This window comes from Artibeus jamaicensis, unplaced genomic scaffold (genome assembly GCF_021234435.1).
Source record: "Artibeus jamaicensis isolate MK-2021 breed Jamaican fruit bat unplaced genomic scaffold, CSHL_Jam_final scaffold_1019, whole genome shotgun sequence".
Classification (NCBI taxonomy): domain Eukaryota; kingdom Metazoa; phylum Chordata; class Mammalia; order Chiroptera; family Phyllostomidae; genus Artibeus; species Artibeus jamaicensis.
The window spans coordinates 10,500,761-10,514,792 of NW_026522025.1; the positions used below are offsets into that span (position 1 = coordinate 10,500,761).

Below are 14,032 nucleotides of genomic sequence, written 5' to 3' on the forward strand. Positions count from 1 at the left end.
TGCAGCCCATGACACGCTGAAATCTAGACTCAGCGTTTCTGCAGCCCGGAGGCCCGGTCTCCTAGTTCCGCGGCGCCCACCGCACGCCCCGCACGCTCCGGGCAACTAGAACCTCGGGTGCGGGAGAACTCGGGTCCCCGCGCCCACGGCCGGCTTCCAGAGCCCGCGCCGCAGTAGCCGCCCCAAACTCTTACTTTTGTTTATTGTTTGTCAGCCTTTGCGGTCCGGCCGCGGGAGAGACGCGGGCCGGCGTCCCTGTCCCCGGCCCCGGCCCGGACAGCGCCCCTCGGACGCGTGCGGGCGGCAGCGAGCCGGCCCCTGGGCTCCACGGAGCAGGGCTGCGTGGACGCGCGTCCCCAGCGCCAGCCGGGTGGAGCCAGCTCCTCGTCGCTCGGGTCCGTTCGCTTCCCCGAGTGAAAGTTTCGGTGCTGGGACGAGCCCACGCTGCGCAGAGCCGTGGAGGCCGCGGGCCGGGGAGCGCCGGGCGGAGTTGGGCTCCCGGCCGCGAGCCCAAGCAGCGGCCCGGGCCGGACGCGGCTCCCCCCGCCGCCGCCTCCTCCTTCTGCCAATGCCACTGCCACTGCCACTGCCACTGCCACTGCCGCCGCCGCAGGACTCGGGACGCTCCGCGCGCAGGACAGGGGCAACTTTTCCCTCCGACTCAACTCGGAGCGTGGGTCTCTGTCGCCCCAGCGCCCCTCCTTTCCCATGCCCTCCCTTTCCATCCCTTTCTTGTCTGCACCACCCCTAGGCAAAATATTGCTACTTCATGGCTCCCAATCTGGTCCCTTTTGAATATATTATTTATTTTCTCTTCACTAAAAGACATGAAGTCAAAGTGATTTTGCGCTAAAAAAAAAAAAAGTCTGAGCCTTCACTGTTTTGGTACGTTGCGATCTGACCATTAATCATCCACATGAAGTTGTATGCTTCATCTAAAATGTTTATTCACCACTCTTAAAAAAATAAAAAAAAATAAAAAACCTGCTACCACAAATTGCCTTCATTTAGCAGGAGATAACGGTTTAACCGGAATACTTTCTGGAAGGCTAAAAAGTATCAATAGTTTTTTTTCTTCTTCTCTCGCTCCTTTCTAGATTCTGGATTTATTTCCCACATGACATCCCTTCGAATTGCAGTATCTAACAGTAAAAATGCAGGTTATTTGATCTTCGAAGACTGTTAAATGCACCTTTATGTCGAAATGGTCTGTCTGGGATTTAGGCCTAGCATTAATAATGGATAGCAGTTGCTTTTAGTTATTGTAAGAGCTTTTTTATTTTTTATTTTTCTCTAACAAACTTTCGAAGTTCCTATTTTAGTAACTTGTGGAAGTATGGAATGAAACTTTTCCAACCACTCTGGCAAGGTTCACAATTGCATATGGATAAGATGCAAAGTGCAAAACCATTTGAATGAGTTAGAACTACAGTGAAAATGCTGAGATTCAAAGACTGAAGTTCTAACTAGCAAAAGTTTGCAACACATAGCATTTGTAGGTAATACCAGTGTGCTGCAGTAGTAGGATACACTAGCGTCTTCTCAAATGAACTCCCGAAAAGATACATTCATATTTTGGGATGGTGCACATAGGTGGATACCTGTGTATCTGTGCAGGCCCCGGGGATAGTTAGGCATTTATAAAAAGTTGGATTCTCTGGTTGGTGAGTTATTATCACATTAAGAAAGTTTTTTAAAAAATCACATTTGGCAGTGTGATCGATACATTCACTAGGCCTTCTGGAAACACCAGTAAGAGAAATGCTTACTTAGTGTAACAGTTTGTGAAGAAAATGTACACTAACTAGCAAATGAGGGCCATATATTTTATGATTTATTCTTTTAAAAATTGACTTACGATTTGCTTAACTTGCTGGAATATTTATAGAGCTTCTAGGCCAGTTTTTAAAAAGGAAAACTTAGGTAGCTTATTCGTCATTAAAGTCCAGTAAGCATCATGATAAAAATACTCTAAATGAAAGAATAAACTTCAAATACATGTGTGCAGTTTTTTTAAAGTTTGCCAGAAAAAAATGTAGTACATCTTATTTTAATATCTAGGCCTATCATAACCAAATCATGTACCTGGCCACGGAATGATAACAGTAGAAATGTATATGTCAACCTTTGAAAGGAGTCCCAGAAATACCAGCCTTCAGTGGTTCTTAAACTTGCTTTACTTACAAACTGATCAATATTTAAGGTGCTGCTTCAAAGTCATACTGCTTTTGAAACAGGTTTTTAGGTTTGTTTTTATTGGTGGCCTGTAACTTTCTCACCAAGTACATATTTAAAATATTCTTTGTTTTCTTTTGAATATTTTGAATTCATACATACCTTGTGGCTGTGTGTGCAACAACATGATTTGTAAAGGCATACTGGTTTTTTTTTTAACTGATGTATGCTACACCTGGACATTTCTTACAAGTTAATGATAATCTTTAGTTCTGACATTATGGAATATTTCTAATTATGAGTCGAGAAAGATGACTAGCACTTAAATTGTGCATGTGAGCAAAGTTATACAAAATACTGTGCACTTTTATTGGCACATTCTTGAAATCTTTGGGATATATAAGACGTAAATACTTTCGATGCAAAATTGGGGACTTAGATTATTCTTAATGATTAGTCGCCATAGTTGGCCTCATTTCAGTATTTTTATGATGAGATATATGGGCATTTGGTTGGCAGGAAAACAAAATCCTCTTGAACATGAATGAGTACAGTTCGCAGTTAATCTGAGAAACGTGTTGGGAGTATCTTTGAGCATTTAAATGCTACATTAGAATATTTATTTTAAATGTTTATTAATCAAGTTTTTAATAAGATAAATTTTTAAGATAAATATGAATTGCTTGGAGCTGTGTTATTCTTTGCATTATAATATGGGGTCAAGACTTTAAAAATAAATTCTCCTTTTGGTGGAAGCTCACTTTGTTGTTAAGGTAGACTCCAGTAGCTCTTTACAGAATACCACTGCAGCCTCGGTCTCTAGCACGTCCTGTGTATGTAATAAAATCAGTCAATGTGAGGGACTGTTTCAGACCCCAAATTTTGGAGCATTCCAAGGATGAGCTCAATACTTAGCAATGTTTAATGCTTTGCGGTGTGGCGTGCACCTTATTAGATAAACTGTGACTTGAACATTGCCCCCCTCAACCCCATTTGTCCCTTCTATAGTATGGCGATAACAAAGATGCTCAAACATCAGAAATTTTAAAATGCTAATTTTTGGTCAGGAATAATGTATTTATTTATTTTTCTCTGTTCCCTCTTAAAGAATGCTCACATGTTATAAGAGCTGACTTCTTCTTGGATTCTTTTATTGAGAAAGAGCAGTTTGCAAGCTCAACTTGAAATACAGAGCCTGAAATTTGTTCAGAGAAGAAAAAAATAAATGTCACTTATTGAAATGATTTATTATATATTATATTAGCATATACTTAAAAAACAATAATATGTAATGTTTAGCTGATTGATTATAATTTATAATTTTTAACAGACTCTATTGTTAAAATAGTTTACCGATTTTAACCACTCAGTTTACATTTGAACATTGAAAAATTGAATAACTGCTTTAATAGTAATAATGTTTTGGACACTGCTGTTATTTTTACTTCCAAAGTATATGTTTAAATGGATAATATGAACTGAAAAAGAATGAATTTTATAATATTTGTCCGTCGTGCATTCTTTTAAAAAGTCATTAAGTATCTCTTTGATTTTTTTTAATCTTCATTTATTTGAAAGTAAATAATTTATCTTTTTGGGGGGGTTGCGCGTCAGAGAGAAGTTATGTAAGATTAGTCTGGGTTGGTTAATCAAAAGTTAGATGTACTCAGAAAGCTTTGTGGAGGTTACTGTTTAATTTTTCTTCAATTTAATTTTTATATTTACTAAGAAAAGGTCAAGTAAAAGATTCAAACATCTTCAATAAAACAGTAAGAAAGTGTAAATATTTTAAATTCAATTTTATTTTCAAATGACTTGAATTTTAAAAGGCATCTATGAGGGTTTTCCTGGAGTCTCGTAAATGTTTAATATGCCAGGTTTTCTTTTTCTTTTTTGCCCTGCAAGAAAGAGCCTGAAATATTATTTTCAAAAGTTAATTATTCCCTGTTTTAGGGATGATCATTACCGAAGGCATTTCACAATCATGTCGGTAAATTAAATGTATTTAGTTGCCACACTGTTGTCTCAATGTTGCATTGTGTTTACTATCTGGCATGTTCACTTTTCTTTGTTTTTTTCTTGTCCCCTCCTTTTTTTTTTGTTTTATTCCCACAGTATCAGCAATTATATCTTAGACATAGATCTTTCATTTTAGTCTGATAAATATCAGATTCATGCCTTTTTTTTTCTATATGGTCCCTGACATATTTTCCAAAGTTTTTGACTAAAAATATTTATGTGCAACTATAATACTTAAAAAGGAATTAAGATGTTACCAAAATGGCTAAGAAACAGATTACAGTCTATATGCAGTGTTTTTAGAGGGAAAGTCTTTATTTTAAATGATTGCAGAGAGGATTTTTGCTCCTAGACTTCCATCAGCATTGACTGGCATCTGAATGTTTAGGATTTGCCAATCTGGCGGCCGAACCCTGGCTGTACTACAAGTAGTGAGGTCAAGGCTGGAGCAAAATTAGATGTGACTTCCTTGAAATAGGGTTAAGATTATATATTGTTATAAGCATTTTTGGTAAACTTGACTTACTATCTAAAGGATTTGCAACTGCAGCCTGACTGTAGAACGTGGGACACCTTGGTAAATATACCAACACATTATTTAATTTTTAGCAATTTTCTCCTTTAGGTTGTGAGAAATGATGCTGGTAGTTTTCTTTTTTCCTCCTTGGACTTCCCATAGGGATTCTATATACAACTTTGATAATGTATACGTCTTGCATCAAATTTCAAGTGAAATAAAGATTTTTTTTAAAGGCGATCAGCTGAAAAAAAAGTTGTTTCTTTTGTTTTCAGTGTGGTCATATTTTTGTTTTTATTTATCTCTCTAGGATGAATTTCATCCTTTCATTGAAGCACTTCTGCCCCACGTCCGAGCCTTCGCCTACACATGGTTCAACCTGCAGGCCCGAAAACGAAAATACTTCAAAAAACATGAAAAGCGTATGTCAAAAGAAGAAGAGAGAGCCGTGAAGGATGAGTTGCTAAGTGAAAAACCAGAGGTCAAGCAAAAGTGGGCATCTCGACTTCTGGCCAAGTTACGGAAAGATATCCGACCTGAGTACCGAGAGGATTTTGTGCTCACAGTTACAGGGAAAAAGCCTCCGTGTTGTGTTCTTTCCAACCCAGACCAGAAAGGCAAGATGCGAAGAATTGACTGCCTCCGCCAGGCAGATAAAGTCTGGAGGTTGGACCTGGTTATGGTGATTTTATTTAAAGGTATTCCGCTCGAAAGTACTGATGGCGAGCGCCTGGTAAAGTCCCCACAGTGCTCTAATCCAGGGCTCTGTGTCCAGCCCCATCACATAGGGGTTTCTGTTAAGGAACTCGATTTATATTTGGCATACTTTGTGCATGCAGCAGGTAAGTGTGATGGGGAGAAGTTGTTCCACTTGCTTGTGTGTTTCTTTCCTGACGATCCGTGTATGTGCCGGGCCATTTCTGAATGCCCTAAGTTTGCAGGCTATGTCCGTAGAGACGATGCGGTTTCAAAGGTGGGCCTAAGTCAGAACAGCCTCTGTGTCTGAGGCGCCACCTGCGTTCAGTGGAAAAGCATAGCTTTGAGAGAAGTCACACTAAGTTGAGTTCTTTGGGCAACTCGTGTTATCAGAGGTGTTGGGTAGTCAGTTATGCGATATGTTTAGATCACATTTTTTGATGATGGGTGAGAGAAGCCTCATAAAAACCCTTGTAATAAAGGGTGTATATTTTAACTGGCAGGTGATCTAGTTAAAAAGCGTCTAATTTGGTAGCGAAGCAGTATTTTTGGTTGCTTTTCTTCTGGCAGTGTGTTTAACCTACTGGGACCTCCTGAACCCCTTGTTAATTAAGAATGGGTTGGAGGTAGGATTACTATCAAATTGCTGATCATTTATGAGGGAAAAAGAATTACATTAATATACAACCTTAGTAGCTTTATATGTAAGAACTTTTAGTGTTGTCTAAGATAGCTAAGGGAAAAAGCAAACCAACTCTTTAAGTAATTGATAGAGAGGTTAACCTGAAAAGTAACCAACCTATATAGTGCATAAGTACATTGCGAAATCCATATTGGTAATTGGTTTAGTGAGTTGCTTTGATTTGTAATAAAATTATTTATTGTTTCAGGGCTGTTTTCAAGGCATGTTTTACCTGTGCATATTACAGCATTTAGAGTGGCATTCAGGATAAAAGTCCTGCGGACCAGATAAAATAATGCATTTTTTACTTTGTTCCTTTCGTCTTGTTTCGGACAAAAGGCTCATTGTGTTATACGAAAGCTCAGGTCTTGTGTAACTTGTTGACTTTTTATACGTACATATCGGTTTTGATAGATCACCTTAACGGCAGTTACTTGAGCCAGACGGAAGGAAAGGGGTTGTGGAGTCCTACCGGTAGATCGCTTTGGGGTTCATGGAATTGTGTATTTTCTCACAAAGGACAGAGACGATGTTACCTGTATAATCAATGCTGCACTGTCTTGCAAAACATTTTTAACTATAAAAGTGCAAGCTATTTTTTTAAAGAAATCAGCTGAAATCCTATTTGCTACTATTTTCTCAATATATGTTTTAGAAAGAGAACTTTTGTTATCCATCTGTCCTTACATAAGAAACTGGAGAAATTAACTTTGCAGGCATGTCACATCATCATTTGCATTCTGTTGGCAGGGGATAGATGAGTATTTTAGAAGATGTGATATGTAAGTGTTTCAAATATTTGGGTTTCTGAAAATGTATACTTAATTATAAGAAGTGCCTGTTGCTTTAGCAGTTTTCGGTGGTGAAAATGAAAAAGCAGCAACTCCCAAGTGACCTCTACCCAGGAGAAGTAGTCCTTTCTTAAGCCCTTTTCCATCGTGTTGTTGATATTGTGTTTTCTGTGCTTAAAAAGGCGAGTTAAATTTTTTTTATTTATTTGTGTAAGTGGAGATTCTGATAAGGAAAGGCAACGTGCAAAAGCAGTATAGGTGTTCTGAGTGCTTTCAGGGAGCACACCTTAAAATGTGTTTAATCTTTTCAGTATTTAGAAAGTAAGTAACTTACAAAGTATAATAAATGCTCTGACTGCCCATTGAGAGTCCAACAGGTGGTAGGCATTGGGGTGTTTACTTCCTTGCAAAGTACTATCAAAACGAAATAGCTGTTGTGCTTTTATCAGTGTGAGCAGCATCTATTCTAAGTTTCAGCAGCGAGCATTTCCCGTGGATTCAAGAGCTGCAACCTTTCTAGCTGTTGCCATTGCACGCACATTCTTTCTCTCGTTGTTGACACTGTTATTGTGCTGTTGCTCCAAGTCCTGGAGCTAACAGTTGCTGGTTGTTCCCACACCTGAAGGGTGATGTTCGTAAAATGTGTAGAGGATTGCCTAGGGGAGTTAGCCTCCTTATTGCTTATGAAAGATTTATTGACAGCAACGTGGATCAGACTACCTTTTGGTTTGGTTTTCCTGATATATCCCAGAATCCCTTGTTAGGCCTGAATGCCAGCCAAGTGCCAGGCCATTGGCTTTTACTGGAGTGCAGTAATGGCTGCTTCTCTGTGTGCGCAACAGGGTGATTGCAAAAGAAAATATTAGGGGCCTTTTGTCTGAAAATACTTCAAATTCGATTTAAGGGATCTAGAGACCTGTTATTTGTGGAAGGGAAGCTGCCAATACAAGTACGAGGTAGACTGGTCAACTTACATACAACTGATTTGACAAGCATCTGTTATAACACTGAAGATTTGTAAACACTAAACAATGTTTTTACCTCCTTAAAAGTTTTGAGAACTTGCCAGTATTGGCAGGAGGCAGAGACTCTGAAACGTGCTTCAAGAAACATGCCAGAACCATTGTGTCCTTTTCACCTACAGTGTGCTTCCCCCGCTCTTTCTTTTAAAATGTCAGTTATTGTTTTCTACCCCAAAGTCATCTTTTTTTCCCTAGATGGCCACAGAAATGACATCTTTTTTTTCTTCTAAAAATGTATACAATTATTGCTTTATTCCTTGTTCTCTTGTTGGGTGGGAAGTTGAAATCTTAGAACACACATGTAAGTGCTGGAAGCTAATGAAGAATCATTTTTTAAAAGGCAGCGGTGATTTATTCTAAGACCTATCGAGACACTAAAATACAATACATAAGTTACATTCCATTTTTTTCTTTAAATCCAGTGGCAGTCAAACTGTGAATTTTGTGGCTGATAAACTGTAACAAGTATAACGAAATCAGAGTGATTCCAAAAGCCTGAGAATTTCATCTTGTAGAAAATATAAAAGAGTAAAGTCATTTTGTGCCCTTAGTTTGGTCTTTGTTTGAACTGTCCTTCTACAATATGACAACTTGGAGATATTATGGTATTGAGGCAAATGGTTTTCTTTGTGGGCGTGTAACAGTAAAGCTAATTTATGACCAGTCTTTACCAGATGATCTGTATCAGAATCTACAATATACCCGGCACGTGGCAAGGTCACAATTTAAGTTGTTAAGGTCATAACCTTAGCCACCAGGCATTTGACCTTTTAGATAAAGTTAACCTTTGTTCATTAGTAGGCACTCAACCGAGAACTTTCTGGAGAGTTTTTTTTTTTTAAACTGCTCTGTATAACTTCTGGTAATGTAATCAGATTTTTGGAAGATTTTTAATTGAGTTTGTTAAATTTTGTGAGAGGTTAGATTTTTACAGAACTAATCTCTTGGATAGAGGTAGGTTGCTTTATCTACGCTGTAGAATGACATTGTCACAATTTAGTTTTGGTAGTTTTTACCTGCCGTGGGGTAGAACCAAAGCTCTGAGGCAGCTGTGTAGAGATGTTTAAAAACCAAAATTAAGAGAATTATGTTTAATTCAATTTAGGCCTGCGCTAGTTCTCAAGGGCCTTGGGCCCAAATGCTGAATCACATGAGCACCTTTACTTTTTGCAGATGGCGAAGTTTCTAAGATGGAAAGTATTTTTAGTAGTCTTTAAATTCACTTTGAAAGACCAATAAATGACCAAAATTTGTCAGGTAATTGCTGTGATTGTTAATTAACCAGTGAGAGAGAAAATTGAATTTGTCCTAATGGTAGTAGCACAAGCACTTACGTTACGAAGTGAACATTTCTTCATGGCGATGTTTTAGTACAACAGTTACTGATTGCTTTCATGCTACCCCTGTTACTACCTTTACTTAGCTTTGCTTGGACTAGAAATAGCAGAGGTCCCGTCACTCACTGAAAGAGCTGTTGCAGTGTCTCGGAATTCTGGTACCTGTCCTGTAAACCTGTACAGCAGTGTTACTGATTACCACATCACCTGTGCCATGTTGTTCACTTAATTATGCTGGCCTGAATGCTCATTTGACATTATTTACATTACTGTGAGTTTTGCTTTGTTATGCCACATATTATTCCATTTCAACAAAGAGAGGGAGAGAGACTCCCATTTAGGTGCATTTTAGTTTTATTTTGGCTTCGTGATTGCCATTCCTTCATAGAGTCATAGAGAAAGCCGTGATATGCAGATAGACCAGATGGTCATGTTGACAGGTTGAGAATTCACTTCCTACTGCTTCAGAGCAGGTGTAAGATTAGGAGTATCTGTGTATGAGCATGTGTGTGCTTCATGTGCATGTGTGTGCACATTCAGGCTGCAACAGAGTGTTGTTTAGAGCACTGGGAATGATTTCTTTTTTTAAAAAATAAAGTTGGTACTTTAAATAGAGAGTAACTATATATATAAAGTTATAAATGCATATAAAATGATTATTGTAAAAAATTTTAAATTACTAATGTAAAGACTTACAGTTTATAATTTTATGCCAAATTAATTACAATAATTTCTTAATTTTGGGGTAACTTAACCTTAGCTTATGGCACTATTGCATGTCTAAAATATATTCCTTATGTTCTGTTAGCAAGTGTATGTGTGTCTGTGTTTATGCTCAAGTCTAGGGCTAGAGATTATGTAATTAAACTTTGTCAGTATCTTAATAAAAACTCCCTCATAGGAAAGTTGTGCGGTTAGTTTCTGTGATTTATAATAATAAACTATGTCTGGAAAAAGGAGTAAGACTAATATACAGTGATATTTGAAATTAATAGAGTAAATACCACCCTATCTCAAATTCCAACTCTAATCCTAAACTTATGATAAATTTTTGTGGATGACTGATCTACTGTAAACCATTAGTACATGCTCACAATTTCAGAAAAATTTATTTATCTTTTTGTCTCTCACATCTTCAAAGGAGATAACACTAACAATCAACCAACTTGAGATAAACATGGCTTTTATTTCCCGACCGTGAGTGTTTTCTGCGTAACTTGACAATAGTAACAATATCCTTTATCTAGAATGTAGTAACAATATCCTCTCTCTAGAATGTAGTGAAGAAAAAGGAAATTCAAAGGCAGAGAATGTATAGGAATAAGAAGAAAGAGTTGTTCTGGAGTAAACCTGTGAACAGAGGTCAGCTCATTTATGGCTAAGAGGTTTGAGGGCTGGTAAAGAAATTTCTCAGTGCTGCTGGCTTGGATTTGCCTTGTCTTCTTTTCCACCCAGTGATGAATAGCATTAATTTAAACCTATTTAGGGCTAGTGTGGGAGAAACCACAGCCTTTGTTGTGGTCACTGCTGTACACAGTAGGACTGGGTGTTTCACTTGGTTAAGGCCTCAAGCTGCTTCCAGAAGACTCAGAACAGCCTGTCGGCTTTTTAAAACTTGCACAGAAGCAACAACAATTCTAATTGCTCACAAATGTTAATATAGATTATTGAAAACAATTCTGAGGGTTAGAATCGGGGAAAAAAACAAAATACAGATTGAATGCAGTGAATGTGCTGAACACTGGTTTATTGTCACTTCAGCAACAATTTCTCCATGGTTATTCAGAGGTTAGATATTGCTTTTTAAATATATTATAAATTGTAAGTCCTTGGGAGATTGGATAAAGAGAAGGAAGAAGTCAGGTGGAGGAGGAAGAGAATGAATGAACTGGCATGCTTTGTTAAGAGAAACATAAAACCGTGAACTCCATCGCAAATGGAGATGCTCTAAAAAGTTTTTTGGTTTAAGTAATGACTGTAAGAAGATCGTGACCTGCAAGATATCGAGAGGAGGATTTTCTAATCCATCTCCCCATAATATTTTGCATAGTTTGTTTCAGACGAAGATCCTATTGGTGGTTTTCAGAGTTTCCATTCAGATTTTTAGAAAGAAAATGTACACAAAAAATCTTTTTAGCTTTTAGGGGTCCAATTAGGGACACTGTGGCATGCATAAACTTGAAAACGGGCTATTGAGAATGTCTGTTGTTACCATTTTGCCTTTTAAGGTGACAATTTACACTGTTAACTTTTTGGCTGCTGTCTGTCACTAAGGCAAATTACTGATCCAAACTTTAGTGTCCCTAAACTTAACCAGAATTCTCTATCTGCTACAAAGACAGAAATTACTTTTTCCCCTAGGTTTCTCCCCAAATATTAGAAAACACTGCTATATGTTTTGTTATGATACTTCCATGATGGAAAACTACATTTTATCTAACAGAATCCGTCCTCCCATTTTAGTGAAATAAACATGGCTTTTGAGGCAAAGAAATAAATCCACAATGCCAAATTGCGGCAACTCCATGGCAGAGATATTTTTTGGTGTTTCTGTTTGTAAAAAGAAGCTAAATAAGATGAAATTGAGAGAAAGAAGTTCATTTGTGCTGAGTATTTCGGCAAGTGTTGGTGTTCTTCGACGTGTAATAATATATTGCTCATCCCAAACCCAGAGGTGATTAGGGTGGTAATGATAACTGCACATTGAAGTGGAGCAGCTTAATCTTCTTTCCGAACTTTAAACTTACTTCTCTTCGTGTCTTTTATATACCTTCCCAGCGGTAGATATTTTGGACCTTGATTGAGAGGTAGATGGAAGGAAGGAAGAGAAGAAGGAAGGCAAATAATTTCTATTGAGTGTCTATTTTATGGCAAGCACTGTAGTGAGTTTCGCCCTTCATTGTAGCTTTCTTTTTCTCCTTCTGCTTCTTCTTTCTTCTTCTTTTTAAAACTTCATAGAATATTGTGAATAAATAATACATTCTCTATTTGTCCAGGTGAAAATGAAGTCTCAGAGTGGCCAAGTCACTTGTGCAGAGCAAGATTAAACTTAGGCCTTCTGATTCCAAATCCTTTGTTCTTAAAAATAAAATCCAGGCTCATTCTATATCCTTTCTATCCTGTTGCCTGGGGTTGGATGTCATTTAAATGGTATCACACACCTACCTTGAATCAAAGGGGAAATAAAAAGTCAAAATCCAAACCCTTCCCACGGAGATATTTTACCGTGGAGTTCAGTTCTTAGGCACAGAATGAGGTTGCACTTGGTTCAAAGGAGACATGGTCTTGGGCTTGTCAGTGATGGGGGTCAAAAATCCGGAATGACTTGTTCTTTGTTGTGTTTTAGGAAGTTGACATTAAGGAAAAGAAGCATTTTGACAAAGGTTTAAGATTTTTTTATTTTTTATTGTTTGGGTAAGGCAAAGTTAGATGAATTTAGGAAGCTATTGGGAATTAAAAATCAGAGTTGCATCTAATATTTTACTAGGTGGATTTTTAAAACAGTTACCAATATACATGATATATATATATATGTTTATAACTTCTCTTAATGATTAGATTTAAACATTTAAAATTTACTTTATTTCATAAAGATCCTTTGATTATGGCCTTGCATATAATTATTTGAAAGAAAGCAAAAATAGTCTTTTTAGTTAAAAGTTAAAGAAAAATTTTAAATAGGAAGGAGAAAAATTGAAAATAAGGACAAGCTTTATCTTAATACCTTTAAATAGTTTATTGATGGATTTATTTAATGTCCTTATATCTATTTCTTTAAACTTAGACAAAATTAGTTCTTAATGGCTTTAGTGCAAAAACTCAAAGCCTCACTCTATGAATTTTATATTTGTAACTAGAAAAAAATAACCATCAAGATAAGTTTAAACTACATTAATTTTTTTCTACATATTAATTCTTCTAGGGTTTATTTTTTTAAGCTGCTGGACTGGAACTTATATTGAATAAAATAGAAATATAACTTACTTTTTAAAGAAATGCTAATAAATCTTGAAGTTAGAGTTGTTGAATATCAGTTATGTTGGAAGAGGAAAATTCACATGTATGAATAAAAATGATTAAATTGGAAACAAAAACGGACTAGAATTTTAAAAAAGGATTCAGACTCATTGTCCTTTCCCCACACCGCTTGCCTTTTGATGCCTCTGGTGTTTATTATGATGGTCCCAATAACCTCTGAATTTCCAGGCCAGAACAAGTTGTTTAGAACATGTATGATTTATATAAATATTTTAATTGCTATTTTTGAAATACTGGATGGGTTAAAAAAAGTGAGATGAAATAAAAGGAACAGTAAAGCATTTAAAAAGTGAATGCTACTTAAAATTTGGTGTGTATGTCTGTGTAGCATCTGCCGTTATCAGGCTGTTGTCTTTGTTGCTATGGTTTGGGCAATTTTATTTCATTTTGTAATTTTGCCAGCCCATGATTGGGTAGTGCAACACGTTCATGCTGTTGGGGGAGGATATATCTGTGGTGAGTCATATAGCTTGATCTGAGTGGTAATATTTTGGTAGGGAAAGGAATTTGCCAATTTCTATTATCCAGTAGAAACTGTGGTGCTACAATATCAACTTTCATTCAATTATCAAAATTAGGGACATGTTCCTTAATATGGGAAACCAGGAACTATCTCTTCTGTCTGATGTGCCTGCTTCTTCTCTCTTTCCCTTATTGGGAGCATTTAGAATTCTGTGTATTTTAATGTTAAAGGGATTAGTTATCCAATTTTAAGCTTCTACATGAAATGAATATTGTACCTACAGGATCCCATC

General features: G+C 37.2%; 1 protein-coding gene across 5 annotated transcripts in view; it reads left to right on the forward strand.

The window, feature by feature from the left end:
• The window catches only part of NFIA (nuclear factor I A), a 369,636-nt gene that overhangs the window by 5,710 nt on the left and 349,894 nt on the right, over positions 1-14,032 (forward strand). For all 5 annotated transcript variants that reach the window (XM_037136211.2, XM_053655552.1, XM_037136215.2 and 2 more), the window contains exon 2: positions 5,022-5,553. In XM_037136211.2, coding sequence (XP_036992106.2) covers positions 5,022-5,553 — 532 coding nt within the window. The remainder of the gene's footprint in view (positions 1-5,021; positions 5,554-14,032) is intronic.